The sequence below is a fragment of the Trichosurus vulpecula genome, chromosome 4 (genome assembly GCF_011100635.1).
Source record: "Trichosurus vulpecula isolate mTriVul1 chromosome 4, mTriVul1.pri, whole genome shotgun sequence".
Lineage (NCBI taxonomy): Eukaryota > Metazoa > Chordata > Mammalia > Diprotodontia > Phalangeridae > Trichosurus > Trichosurus vulpecula.
In genome coordinates, this window is record NC_050576.1 from 382382532 (window position 1) to 382398281 (window position 15750).

At 36.0% G+C, this 15750-nt stretch overlaps 1 protein-coding gene across 1 annotated transcript in view; it reads right to left on the reverse strand.

Moving 5' to 3' along the window:
* Positions 1–1594: 1594 nt before the first annotated feature.
* The window catches only part of FAM155A (family with sequence similarity 155 member A), a 760174-nt gene continuing 746018 nt past the window's right edge, over positions 1595–15750 (reverse strand). Inside the window, exon 3 of the mRNA XM_036758032.1 lies at positions 1595–3767. Within this exon, the coding sequence (XP_036613927.1) occupies positions 3478–3767 (290 nt within the window). The 3' untranslated portion in view covers positions 1595–3477. The remainder of the gene's footprint in view (positions 3768–15750) is intronic.

Here is a 15750-nt window from a genome sequence, read left to right on the forward strand (position 1 = left end):
TGGATGAAATGAAACTTGCATCATACATGATTACACGTTGCTTAATTTCAGAAAGGAGTCATTGCCTACACAGGATTCCCCAGCTGCCACCAAGAGAAGCTGCATCACCCACAGCTGGAGTGGAGACACCATGTTGGAGCAGTTACACGCATCACAGCAATAATCATACCAGGCATGGGAGAATTTCCAAATCATAAGAATAACCAAATAAATTGACAAACGAACAAACAAATAGAAAACAACAGGACTTATAAACCATTTCAATGCAGGCTGACTTGGTGGAGATAAGGGATTCATTTTTTTGCCCCCAAATTAATACTTTGCAATTAAGACTATATTCATTGGGTCATAGGACTTAGAGTTGGAAGAGATTTTAAAGATCATACAATCCAACTTCCTCATTTTACAGATGAGGGAACTGAGGCTCCAAGAGGTCAAGTGACTTGCCCAAGGTCACGCAGGTAGTAAGTACAGGACCAAGATTTGAGCTCATATCTCTTGACTCCAAAACCAGGGCTCTCTCCACTATACCACACTGTCCCCATTATTTCATTCAATTTTTGTAATTATGTATTTGGACTATACTTCTATTCATGCAACACAGTGGTGATTTTTTTTTCATCAGCTGTCTTTTTCCCATAGCATCAAACACATCAGACAGTGGAAGAGGCCTGTCCCACTTCTTTGTTTAAAGAAAGCCTTTATCAACAAATAATTAAAAAAAAAATACAAAGGAAGGGAAAAGGTACCACTCTGTGAATATAGCTCATTTTTTTTCTTTTTCTTTTTTTTTTGGGTCACTTTGTCCAGTGTTTAGAGAGAATAACTTCTGGTTAATGCCAGTAAAATTGAGATGAAAAGGACTTGCTACTATTATTGTATTGGTAGATTGTTTGCTGAAAAGATGGAAATGATCCATTGTGAACGACAACAAAAAAATGGACTATCCAATGGTCTTTGCACAGCAGAGGTAGATAAAGGTTATAACAAACTGTTTACTGACCATACACACAAGATAATTACTATAATTAGGAGGTCAGTTGAACAAGAGCGTACCTGGTAAGCGCTTTCTCAGTAGTAACTCAAGCTACCCTGCATTCTTTGTAGCATTGCCTAGTTATTGCTCCGTAACTTTTCAATGGCTATCCCTGCCCTCATGGAAATCTACATTCTACCACTAGTTAAGGCTTTTAAATTTTTTATTTCTACAAATGTCCCACACTCGCAACAGTTCAATGCAGTTAATAGAGGTGTCGCACCCCCAATCCACCCCTTCCCCATCCTCAGCAACCCAGAGAAAAAAGCACCACGTTTCCTAGTATGAAAATAGAGTTTTGTTTGTTTGCATGGGGGAGAAAAAGATAGAAATAAAACAAGAGTTAAATGTCGTGTGATTTTTTTTCCCATTTTCAGGTGCATTTTTTTTTTCCTATTTGCACAGATCATGATAGGCTTCTCACTTTCAGTAAAACACTATCAAAACAAAGAGTCTTGTAAAGTAGTTGCACTTTGACATCTGAACAATTCTATCACTTTATTAAGGAGTAGCTTTTTTCTTTTGTCAATTTTGAACAGATTGGAACAGAAATCTATTTTATTTTCTGAAACAAAATATGCATTACTTTATGTAGCTATGTGGCAGGATAATTACTCTGTGGAAGGGATTAAACTCTGTCAGAACAAAAATGGTTACCAAGGAGTATTTCATAGCTAGAAAGTTGGTAACTAAACTTTATTTGTTAAGAGAACATTTTTTTTAAATATTTTTCCTTCATCTCCCAGCTACACAGAAAAACATCTCTGAAGTGCACTTTCCCAAGTGTAGTTAGAGAATAGGAAGGAATGTAAAGTTTGTTTGTTGTTTTAAATTTTTATTATTATTTTTAAAAACAGCCCTTAATAACATTTCCTTCCATTGGTTCTACTGTAAACTCTAAAAAGCCTTTTTAAAAAGAAAATTTTTACACACTCAGCGGGTGAAATGTTCCCACAAAAAAAAAAAAGCAATGAAGATGGCGATCAGATTAATCTTCTCCCAACTCTACTGATAGCTAGATAGGATAGCTGTTTATTGCACACTAATGAAAACAGCTGATTTATTTATTTAAAAAAAACAAACAAACCAATAACAACAGGTTGTTCATCTGTGCTAATGCATTGCTGTGCACCCTTAATAACTGGAGTTGCTTTTAACAATACGTCAGAAAAACAATGGATTCAAAATCATACTTATCCTTTGCACATTGGGTGCTTGAATGTTTTCTACTTTCTTTGCCAAGAAGGGGGAAAAAGTGATGCAACATCTTTTCTTAATTTGTCTTCTTCCAAACATTACAGATATTTGCTGGTTACATAACTGTTGCGGAACTGAAAAGGTAATTCACAATGAATGCCAACCTTATACCTCCAAGAGGAAGGCTTCCCAACTAGTCCACTTGCTGAGCTTAACTGGTTTCACGTACTGTATTCTAAAAAAGGCTGCTCCTGTTCAACTGACCAGTGAGAAAGGACTGGACTTCTTTGAAATGGGAACTGGAGCAACACAGTTTGTTATAGTATTTTTGTTTTTGCTTTTTTTTGCTTTGTTTTGTTTCATTTTTATGTAAAAATTTGTTAACTGTCCGATTCCACCTTATATGGAGAGCACTTGTTTGTTCAGCTAAAAGGAACCCCCATCATGCCCCTTTGGGTTTGCTCAGTCAGCTGGTTTGTGCAACAGTGGCAGAGTCACACTGCTAGAGTGTGCCCATTCATTGTGATTACACAGACAGAAGCAAGCGGATGTTGTTTGCTTAAGGGGAAGGGGAAGGACACTGGAAAGGGAAGGGCTTGGGGAAGGAGATGGTTTCCATGGGTAGAAGGGACAGTTAGGTTTTTTTTTTCTTTTCTTTTTTTCCTTTTTTTTTTGTTTTTTTTTTTGTTTTTTGTTTTGTTTTTGTTTTTTTCTTGTTTTTGTTTTTTTTGTTTTGTTTTTATTTTTTGTTTTTTGCTATGCTATAAAGTCATAGCAACCATTCCTCTAATAGAAACTGACAGGACATAAAAGACAGAACTATCAGATGAACACACACAATGACTAGAAATATATAGACAGTGAAAAGACTTAGTTTAGCTTTGAGAAACCATCCCAAAAAATAAAGATCCTGTATTAACAAGTGCAAAAAAACAAACAAACCAACAAAAAGGAAAAACAAAACAAGAAAACAAAACCAAAAAGAACCAAAAACCAAACTCCAAACATTAAAACACAGTGTATAAAATGGTGTGAGAAATTTAAATCACCATACAGCCTTTTAGTCAATAAAAAGCTGTGTTTGTGTCCTTGTTAGTTGGATTCTGGCCCATCTTTTAAATTTTACCCCAAAGGCCTTGCAATAAGTGATTTAAGGGTAAAAGCACCCAGTTTCTGTTACATTTTACTGCAGTTATTCATTTCACGTGGGCCTGCTGAGTGTCTATCATGACACCTCCTTTCATTTATTCCTCGTTAGTTGAATTGTCGTCCAATGTGGTAATGCTGCCAAAGCCCAGTCCCGTTGTGTTCTGTGCTGCTGAGACTGTTAGTACTGTATGCAAGAGAATCAGTACAAGCACACACAGTTTGAGTCTGCTGTTGCACAGTCTTGATGCTGATGAAACTGTGAGCGACGTCCTGTGACACGATTCATTTATATTTGTAGTCCCTTTGGATTCGTTATCTGACAATAGTCCCCATCTGACATCACAGCATTCTGGTTCTGCATTGGTTGGAAAGTTTTCATACAACCCTAAAGGATAAAAAAAGAGAGAGAGAGAGAATATATAATGAATTACAGTTTGGGGGAGAGGGATGTAGCAGCAAGGACAAGCTGTTTTAAAGTGGGGCTGATATCTCATGATTCCTCTGCCTCTATTCCATAAAAAGTGGCAATATGATCACTCCACCTCACACGTCATTTTCAAGCTCTTATTATGCCTAAAATAATTATATTCAATTTTCAAGAAAAAGCAATAGCTAATATAACACTTTATATCAACATCTCATTTAAATCTCACAACCCTTTGAGATATTATTATCTTTATTTCACAGAGCAGAAAATGGAGGCTCAGAAAGGTTTACTCACTTGCTAAGAGACACAGCTAGTAAGCGTGTGAAATGGGGATCTGAATTCAGATCTCTCTGGCCCTCTGTCCATCTCTGTATTCATGATGCCACACCGAGATGCTACTTGTGCCTTCTCCTTCTTAGAAACCCACAGCTTCTCCTGCTGCTCGTTTCCTCATCCTTCAATAGGGAAATTGATTAGGAGAACACCAGTGTCTGCCTATGGTAACTTATGCTCCAGTTGTGGCCATGTGATAAAAATTACCAGCTAGATCTTACATATTTAACTATATCACTAGATAGTGAAAAAATTATTTCAACATGGAAATTAGCCTTCATCACATCTGATCACCTCAAACAAGTACTTTCTTGTTCTCTATGTGGCATGGACTATGATCACGGTCCACGAGAGTTCAAGGTAGTGATGACTGACTCTATATGGATCATGCAGACAGGTGCAGTGAATTTTACCAAAGCAAGTCTTGCTGTTCTGGATCATTTCCAGAGATCATATGCACCCAATTATAACTGTTCAAAATGTCTCTGATGAAAAAAAAGTGAAGAAAGTGTCATGTAAGTAGTTGCACTAGAGGTAATACGCTCAACCACTTCACGTATTTCTTGAAGAAAGTGTCTCATTCCTCATGCTACTTTCCATGGCATCTAACACAGTGCTTTGCATGGAGTTGCTGTTTAATGAACACTAGTTGAATGATTGGCACTTAAATGCATATATTTCTAACCAAATGAACTAGTTAGTGTGATGTTTAAAGATATTTTATGCATATAAATATGATTGCATAAGGATTTGATGTAAATTCTAAAATGAAATGTGTATTTGCTACTTATAGGCTAAAGATTAGATTTGTGATTTCATTGGTATAGATAATTTTAAGTTCACACAAACACACACACACACACACACACACACACACACACACACCACACAGTTTGTTTATTTGTTTGTTCAGCCAAAGGGAACCCCCATTATGTCCCTTCGGGTTTGCTCAATCAGCTGGTTTGTGCAACAGTGGCAGAGTGACACCCATATCATGTGGCCATTCAATGTGATTGCATACACAGAAGTAAGTGGATGTTGTTTGTTGAAGGGGGACAGGAAGGAGACTTGGAAAGGGAAGAACTTGGGGAAGAAGACAGTTTCCATGGGTAGAAGGGACAGTGTGTGTGTGTGTGTGTGTGTGTGTGTGTGTCTACACACATGCATGTACATACACATGCATATATGTCAAATAAATAAGTTCACTTTAATTTGTACAAGGGGAATGGATGGACAGTCTAAAGTACGGGTTTTTTTTGACATGTGATTTTATTATTTTCAAGTACTCATCTATTGAATGAGGGGGTTGAAATAAATGACCTCTAATTTTTCTTCCCCTTTATATTTGTGATCATATTGAGCCTATCATACATATATGTACATATACATTATACATGGGTACGTTTACACAAGTGTGTATAGTACTGTCTTCTTGTTTCTAGTCTTTTCCTTTTCTTGTCCATTCTGTATGACAGAATGTACTAGAAGATGGATCACCCTAGAATAATGCTCATTGCCCTCTTCAAAAAACTTAACCTTCAATGACTCTCTCTTCACTTCTGAATGATTTCCAAAAATCTTAAACCTGTTATTCCAGGCTACCCAATCTATCTCAAATAAACCTTTCCAGCCTCATTTCCCACTTTTTCCTTCATGAACACAGCCAAACTGGCACACTTACTACTACCTGAAAACATGTACTATCTATCTGCCTTCACACTTCTGTTCTATTCATTCCACCAGAAATCAACTTCCCACTGTCTCCATTTATCAAAATCATACTTACCCCTCATGGCACAAATTAAATCTCACTTCCTAAATGAAGCCTTCCTTATCAACACAGAGAGGACACACTTCTTCTCTGTCTGAACTACTATAGAATTTCTTTTATGTAAGCAGCTAGGCAGAGGAGTCCCCTGATCAATTTGTTGAGCTGATGAAGTGTCGAACCCTGTTTGGGACTTTAATTGCTTTTTGCCTATTTAGAATGAAATGATGGGCCTAAGTTGTCGTACATTAATTTCTGAGGAAAAGGTTGACTACTGTGGGCCAAAACCACCTCTTCGTGCTGGCCGATAAAGATGAGAGTCAACTAGAGAATGGCCTCTTTACTCCTTTATATAAAAATCTTTTTTTTGTTTGTTTTAAAAATTCTAGAGAGATCTTGAGAGCAGTGTAACAATTGTGAAATCATAGATCCTTCAAATAAGAAGCTATAGTCTCATTAAAATACCTCCACTCTGGCTCTCCATGGATAACCCTTCCAAATGGAACTAGTTATTAGTGTCTATAAACTAAAGGAAAATCTATTATATTCCTTCATATGTGATTACATAGTCACAGGAATTAAAAGTAAAATGAAATAAAGATCTTTGTCAATATAATTATAATTTTACCCAGATTAATGATTTTTTAATGGTAAGAAATATCTCAAAAAATATTTATTTGTCCTTATCTCTTCTCTATCTTATGCCACAACCCTAGTCTAGGCATTAATAACCTTTAGTTTAGTCTACTGCAATAGCCTCCTGGTTGAGTCCCCTGCTTCCTGTCTCTCTCATCTCTAATCCATATTCCGCAGAGGGGTCAAACTGATATTCTTTTGTTTGTTTGTTTTTTTGGAAGGGGGACAACTGGGGCAAAGTGACTTGCCCAAGTCACTAGGAAGTGTGTCAAGTGTTGGAGGCTGGATTTGAACTCAGGTCCTCCTGACTCCAGGGCTGGTGCTCTACTCACTGCACCACCTAGCTGTCCCCAAACCGATATTCTTAAAGCTATTATATATACTTATTTCCAATCGTGAAAACACAACAATAATAACCCTCACACTATCCTATTATCTTTACGAGCTATCATACAATGTCTCTCCTCCCATTTACTGCAAAAATCCTTGAGAAAGCATTCAGGACTTGGTGTTTCCACTTCTTCTCTTACTCTTTTCTAAACCTTATTCAATCGGCTTTCAGTCACTTAGTGAAAACTTCTGTATCCAAAGTTAACAATGGTCTCATAATTGTCAAATCTAATGTTTTTTTTTTCAGTCCTCTTCAAGTCTGACACTGAATTTATTATATTCCCTCCCAAATTCTCCTTTTTTCAAATGGCCCTGTTACTGTCCAGGACATCACTATTCTCTTAGGCATTAAGATTTGAAAGTTAGGTATCATCCTTAACTTCTCACTATTTCTCTCCTCACCTACCCCAATCCAATCTGTTGCCAAGTTTTGTCAATTTCAACTTCATAGTATTTCTTTTATATGCTCCTTTCTGTCCTTTGACACTGCCCACTGGTGCAGACCCTCATCACTTCATGCCTAGGTTATTACTATAGGGTGTTGATTGGTCTCCCTGCCTCATACCGTTCCCTGCTTCAGTCCATCCTCCACTCAGCTATTAAATTTATCTTTTCAAAGGCATAGGTCTGATCACATCACCACTGCTCCTCTCAATCTTGTACCCCCCTATTCCATGAAGTCCAATGGCTCCCTCTCACCTACAGGATAAAATTTAAAGCCCTCTGATATTCCAAACCTTTTATAGTCTGACTCTTTCCTACTTTTCTATTATTCTTACATCTTAGTGCCCCTTTTCCCCTCCATGTGCCCTGTGATTACATGATACTTGTCTCTTTACTGCTCCTCAAACAAGATATATATCTCCTGACTCCATGCATTTTCACTGGTTGTATCTCATGCCTGGCATTGGCTTCCCCTCCTCATCTCCACCTTCTGGCTTCCCTGACTTTTTTCATCTCAGCTAAAATCCAACTTTCTACAAGAAGACTTTCCTGATCTCCCTTAATGTTAAAGCTGCCACTCAGAGTTATTTTCAATTGATTCTGAATTTTCTTGTTTATACATGGTTGTTTGTATGTAGTCCAGCTCCTTGAAAGCATGAACTGTCTTTTTCCTTTTTTGTATCCCCATAGCTTAATAGAGTGCCTGGCACACAGTAAGTGCTTAATAAATGCTTGTTGACTGAAAAACTATTTTTCATACCCTTTAAAGTCAATCTATTGTGGATTGGCTTTTATCCAATGTATTTTCCTGTTGTTTTGTTTTAGTTGTGATATGTTCTCTTGATCTCACAAGTTGTACCATATAAATCCTAATAACTAGTTTCTTGAAACTTTTTCTTGTTCTGTGCCTGACTTTATCATTTAGCTTTCATATACACAAAATATATCATTTCATATCAAATATAGTTGATAGATCTTGGTCTAAACAAATCATATTTGGTTTTAAGTTGTGCTATAATAATAGAATCACATAATTTTAGAATTGGTCCTCCAATATAACTACCTCCTATTCTCCATAGACCTAAGTACTGCTTCCTATTCCACATATGCTTTGGTGCTTTGATTGATCTGTGAATATCATTGGTATGGATAGTTAATATGTGTTTTTTTAAGGCAAACAACATTTTATTAATCAGCAAAAAATGATTTGAGATTTGTCATAAGTATCATATTAGCAGAGATAGCTGAAAGTTTTCTTTTAATTGGATAGAAGCATTAGAACAAAAATGATGTCACTTGAAGAGTATTCATCATGATCACAGAAAGGCACATTTTGCCAACATTAGGTTCATGTGGATACGAGCTAAGTGTTTCCAAACTTTTAGCCCTCATTTTCCCCCTTGCATCTTTGTTAGGTGGAGTTAAAGAATTTTCTAAAGGTAAGATAGAATAGGAATATGACTCATTAATAGCCAACCAAGAGATTGTTCTGGAAAACATCTTCAAAATGGCATAAATAAGCAATGTTGAAACCATATAGGAAACACAGATAGAGGGGAAGGGCTAGCCAGGGCCAGGGCCATTTCTGTGGCTTCATTTCTATCAGTCTTGCCACCCAAGCTATCATGCACTGATTTATTCTTCTGCATGTGTTTGCTATCATGTAAATCCATGTTTAATATTAGAGAAAATAGCTTTTAAGATATATGCTTAAACTTCCAAGATACGACTTCTATGTTTGGTTCCACTGAAATAGTGTTAACATAGAGTAAGCATTAAAAAAAAATACTACCAGTCACACCAAATTACACTAACAGGTCCTTTCCTCTGAAGTAACACAAACAAAATTAAATAAATGAGTTTTTAATTGTCTATTGCTTTTCTAGCACAGGCATATATATGCTGGGTAGCCGCCATTGCCAGTTGTCTTGACCCTATGTCTTGCCACTGGATTCAGATGACTCTGGAGGAGAGACTGAGGCTGATGACTTTGCACAGCCCTGTCTCACTTAAATCCAATTGACCTGCAAGTCAAGACATCACCCTCCTGATGTCACTGATCCTCTTTGAGAATGAAGGACAAGCAACAATGCATGCTAGGCAAATCAATAAGAGGTTAATTTCTTTTTGTGGATAGTCCAGAGAATTTCATGAAAAAATGAACTTTTGAACACCTGTAGAAAACATAAAATATACACCATACTTTCCTCATTGCCTCATTTTTAAAACACATTCAAGAAAGCCTTAAACACAAACACACACACACACACACACACACACTTTTTGTAGAGATCTATCTAAGGACTGATTCTCTCTGTATCATGGGCATTAGAATTGGAAATGGGCAAAATATCATTCTAACGTAACTTTCTGTTAACAATATTGCAATAAATGTGAGAGGCAGTGTGCTGTAGTAGAAAGAATGCTGGAATTGGTATCAAAGGACCCGAGTTCATTTCCTGGCTCTCGTCTATGTAACCTGGGACATGCTGTCTCAGGGCCTCAGCTTCTTTATGTGTAAAAAATTGGAATTGGATTATATGAGTGCCAATGTCCGTTTTTACTCTAAATAGATGATCTCATGAACTAGTCAGTAGGGTATTCAAACCCTATATGTCTTGATCAAATGATAATAAAGGTACATAAAGATGTGCCCTTTTGTAGCATAGGACAATGAAAATGTGAATATTTCTGAGAATAAAGTAGCGTGAGCATACAAGAATTGTGCATGGTGGGGATCACTATTCTATAAAGTCAAGGGATCCTTACATCTCAGTGCACAATGTACTTGCTGTAGGGGAAAATGAAAATTGACTTTAAAAACCTATAAATGAGCTGTAATGTAATGAATGTAATGGAACACTATTGTGCAACAAGAAACAATGAACAGGAAGATTTTAGAAAAATTGGAAAGACTCCTATGAACTGATGCAAAGTGAAATGAGCAGAACAAGGAAAACATTGTATACAGTATCAGCAACATTAGGTGATGATCAACTATGAATGACTCAGCTCTTCTTAGCAAGGCAATGATCCAAGACAAGAACAAAGGAATCACAAAGAAAAATGTTGTCTACATCCAGATAAAGAACTGATGGACTTAATGCAGAATGAAGCATTTTTTTTACTAACTTTATTCTTTCTTGTGTTTTTTTTTCCTTTTAATCTGTTTTTTCTTTCACAACTGTGACTAATATGGAAATTTGTTTTACATGTATAACATATATCAAATTGCCTATCATTTTTGGAAGAGGGAAGGAAAGAGAAAGAGGGAGAAAAATTTGGAACTCAAAATCTTGTAAAAATGAGTGCTAAAAATTGTCTTGACATGTAATTGGGGAAAAAAATAAAATACTATTTAAAAAATAACCTACAAATGATCCTATATGAAATTAAAAACACAGGCCTATGTTTAACGATGCATCAGAGAATGTCCTCATTTAAACAGTCAATAAGCTCAGATGTTTTTCCCTTGTACATCATGCAGAAATGGAAATTAGGTTTTTGAAAACATTTTGAGACTAAGCAGAGAATTCCCATAGTCAATGAGTGGTAACTGAAGTCAACTAGCATTTTACTGGAAGGGTAAAGATTGCTTGCAGTCAAAGAGAATACAATTTAAACAGAAATTTAATGCTCATAGTACTACATCCCACATTTCATAGAGTCATTTTCCTTATATTAGTAAGGACATTTATTAAAGGTTGTACAGATTTTCCTATAAGGGAAATGAAACAAAGATGTCCTATAAATCTCTCTCTATTGACTCTTACTACAATTCCAATGAATTCCTTTTATTAGTCTTCTAGAATTGGACAGTTGAAATTAATTTTTGTAATTTTTTTTGACTTACAATTTGGAAAATAGGTTGTGTGTTCTCTAACTTACCATTAATGTTACTATACAAATAATCTCAATATATCACTATGATCATGTTCCTGCTCTATTCAAAAATCTTGAGTGGCTTCCCAAATTTCACCAAATAGAGTTTAAACTCCTAATCTTAGCTTTCAAGACCTCAAACATTTGGTTAAAACTTATGCACCTACACTTATGTCACATGACTCCCTTTTTATATATTAGAATCCTCTCCACTTCCATGGCCTTACCCAGACCCCTCCTGTCTCCACGTCTTTGTTCATGCTTTGTTCACATTTATCTAATGTTTGAAGTGGACAAATATGAAAGAGCAAGAGAGAATTAGAGTAAGACTTACTTTCCCATATTGTTCTTGGTCCAAGGAACAAGTAATGCTTGCTGGGAGAACAGAGATTGGTGGAAACAATGCATACATGTATGGCTTCTACAGAATAATGTTATTTCTTTAAAAATAATGACAGCAGCAGTGACTTCTCGGTATTGTGACCAAGGGGTCAAAAATGCTGCCAGAACATTAGATGCACTTTAGGCTAGGCATACAGATGCCTGGGAAAGAGCCAACATTACAAAAGAAATACTGCTTCTAGAGAGCTGTGAACACTGCCTTCACTAAAGTTTTCAACTCTTACCAATGTTATAGGGGCTTCTCATTGTTCTTGAGAGTTTTGCTCTCTGCTATTGGACATATCTTTGACCTCATGTTTCAAGAAATCAAAGAAAACTTCCTTGGACTATTAGAATGACTAATTTGAAAATAGAGAGAATTTACAGCATAATGTTTGAAAGAAAGCTTAAATTTAGTATATCAATAAATATGATTGTCAAACATCTTGCAAATTCCAAATCAAAAAAAAAAAACACAAATTGCCAGGAAGAGACAGATAATGTATCAAGGAATCCCTTAAAGGATACATTATAATAGGGCATGGTAGAAAAGAAAATGAATCTAGCCACCATAACCATTAAAACATAAGAATTCATATAGAATTAAAATAAGTTGTCTCTCATGTGCTATGCCTCAGGTGATCTTTAAAGAAAAAAGATTGACTATGATCATCTCAGACAAGCCAACAGTGAACATATACAGGCATAAGAGACATAAATAAGGAAACTATATTAGACTTTAAGGCATTGAAAATAATGAAATAATACTCATATACAATGGATCTGTGATCTCATCAATTCAGGAGTCCCCTCTAAGAATAGAGATCACAATCCATCCATGTGATACAAATATAAACAGTTTTCACAAGAACAAACACACAAGATCAATCATCATATGAAAGAATGCACCAGATCACTAATACTAATAATAGAAATACAAATTAAAATTATTCAGGTTTCAGTTTAAACCTATCAGATTGACAAAGATAATAAAGCAAAGGAAAATGGTAAATATTAAAGGGATTATGGAATATCAGGCCCACTAAGGCACTGGGAGTGGCACTGTGAATTGTCCCAGTAGTTCTGGAAAACAATTTGGAATTGTATAAGACAATTCATTAAACTGAAGACTCAGTTAAACTCAGTGACATCAAAGACAGAGAAAAAGATCCCGTATGCACAAAAATATTTATAGCATTACTTTGTTGACAACAAAAAACTGGAAACAAAGTAAATACCCATTGATGTGTGAATAGCTGAACAAATTGGTATATATTTAATATAAGAAAATATTATGGAGCCGCAAGAAATGATAAATATTAAAAATTCAGAGAAATTGTGAAGACTCACATGAACTGATGAATCTCGAAGTAAACAGAACCAGGAGAATAATTTACAAAGTGACAACAAAGTAAAGGAAAACAAAGTTGAAAGATACCCAAACTCTGGTCAAGGCATGCTACATCATGACTTCAGAGGACTGAGGTAAGGCATATTTTACTCTTCTCAAAAAAGAAGAAATGCACTATAAATGCTGGGGTTCTAAGTAGGTGTGGGGAAAGATGGCAATATAAAAACATCAATAAACATGTATTTAATTTTATAATATATTATATTATATATTATAATATAATATATATATATATATATATATTTATATAAAGAGCTGAATACTTTTTACAAGGTGGTAGAATAATATAGGAAATATACTGACCAAGTTAGAATTTTTTAAGGATATGTATAGATGATCAAAGCAAGGGCAAAATAATAAAGAAAACTTATAAAGCAGCGGCTTGATCCTGAAACGGTAGTATCAAGAGCATTAAAACTCGGAAACTAAAGCTAGTGACAAATGCTATGGATAATATAAAAGGAATCTTGTTGCTGTGTTACTAGCATGGCAACAAGAAACTTAAGGAAGAGATATGGTCACTATTTGGGGGAATGAGATGATGAGAGCAAAAATATTAACAAGACAGAGGAGCTCAGCTTATTTTTCTTCTATTTTCATCCCCAAGGAGAAAATCAGTCAAACGTAGAAGGACAGAAAAAAATGGTTAGTAGGGAATCTAAGTCCAAGATAGTGAAATGATGAGTCCTAAGATGTTCTCAATGAGTTCAAGTTGCCAGCTCAGGATGAATTAACTCCCAGGACACAGAAAGAACTGGTGGATGAGATAATAAAGTCATTGCTGCCAGTAATCTTTGAAAAATCATTGAGAATTTGCGAGGTGGGACAGGACTGTTGTCGTGGTTCAGCTGTTTTTAGTTGAATCTGACTATTTGAGATCCCATTTGGAGGTTTCTTGGAAAATTAGTGGAATGGTCTGCCATTGCCTTCTCCAGATCATTTTACAGATAAGAAACTGAGGCAAAAAGGTTTAAATGACTTGCCCAGAATCACACAACTAGTAAGTGTCTGAGACCAGATTTGTACTCAAAGAGATGAGTCTTCCTGATGACAGACCTGGCATTCTGCTCTATCCACTGCACCACCTAGCTGCCCCATAATAGGACTAGAGACAGGCAAATATAAGAAAGTACTGAGTAACCGATAGGTCCATATTTATAAGCATTTAGGACCAAAGGAATTATGCCAATGTCTGTGTTTATCCTTGTCTAGCTTACTCATGATTGGCATATTTAAATAAACCTGGTATCTGCTTACCCTAGATTGGTGAATTTTCAAAGATCACTGGTTCTCTTTGTTTATTACTGAGTATAATAATATTCGAGAATCCCTAATGTTCAGGAGCCTCTCAGGTCATCATAGCATCCTGGAAGATCTAACCTATTCCTGGTTAGGCTTCACCTTTGCCAGGACATATTGCAGGATCAGGACAGAAAGGATCTGGATGACTCTGTCCCAGATAGACTGAGTCATATCCTTGCTGTAGCCTTTGTCTCTACAATAGTAAGTTATAAGATAAATTTCCTGAGAGTATGAGCTATATCTCCCCTCCTTAAATCCCTGAAGGAGGGGAATAGGGCATTTTTTTTTGTATAATTGTAGACTGTAGAGGAAATTAAAGATGTTGGTGTCTTGCACTGCTCTATGTCTGTGGTTTTGTGCTTAGACTTAGCCCATATTACTGATTTATTGCTTTTATCATTGCCAAAGATCACTCCTAAAAAAAAGGTATGTTCTCACTTAAGAATACCTCACATTGTATTATATTTCTATGTATTGTTTGCTCTTCTGCTCTGTAAGCAAGGCACGCGGAGCCCACATATTTTTACATTGTAAATCAGTGACCCATTTGTTCACTGCTAATGTTCTTGAATATCCATTGTATCACCCACATGCTTTTTCCATTTCTAAATGCTTGGTAACTGTACCTATGAGAAGGAAATACCCTGGAAAACAGGAAATTATGTAAATGGTCCTGTGGCTGCAGTGCTTCAAGCTATGAGGCATAATTGAAGAGACATTCAGTATGGTTAATGCTTTGATCAACTGCAAAGCATTTACAGGACCAGCTCTGTTTCCTGATTTTCTTGTCAGAGAGAAACTGAGACTTCCTATGTAATCAAAGAACATATATAGACGTATTCAGGTACATGGTTCACTCCTGTACATACAAACACTGCCTAATGGTTTAAAATCATTTAAACACCTCTCAGATATTCTGTCTTAGAAACGGAGGGTGGTTAATTTTAAATGTCAGCAACACAATTCTTTATTACATTTAAAACATGGAAAATTTAAAATACTTTAATAAAAGAAAGTCATCTGTGATTTTCTTCAAGCATGCCTTCAGAAAGCTAGTGGCAAAAAACAAGCAATCTTATAAAGAGTGTGAACATAAATAAGAATAATAGCTCACATTTACAAAGCCTGCTAGTTCTGCCAAAGCGCTTTTCTCCTAATGATGCTGTCTCATATGTAGAACTGGTATCCTCATCCCCATTTTAGAGATTAGGAAAGTGAAGATCTAACATGTTAAGCAGCTTGTTGTAGGCCACCCAGCTATTAAAGTGTCTGAGCCACGATTCCATTCCAAAAGACAGTAGAACTCATACATCCAAATGCCTATTATACTTGGGAACATATATCTGGAGGCAGAAGAGATCTCAGAGGTCATCCAAATTCATTTTATAGTTGAG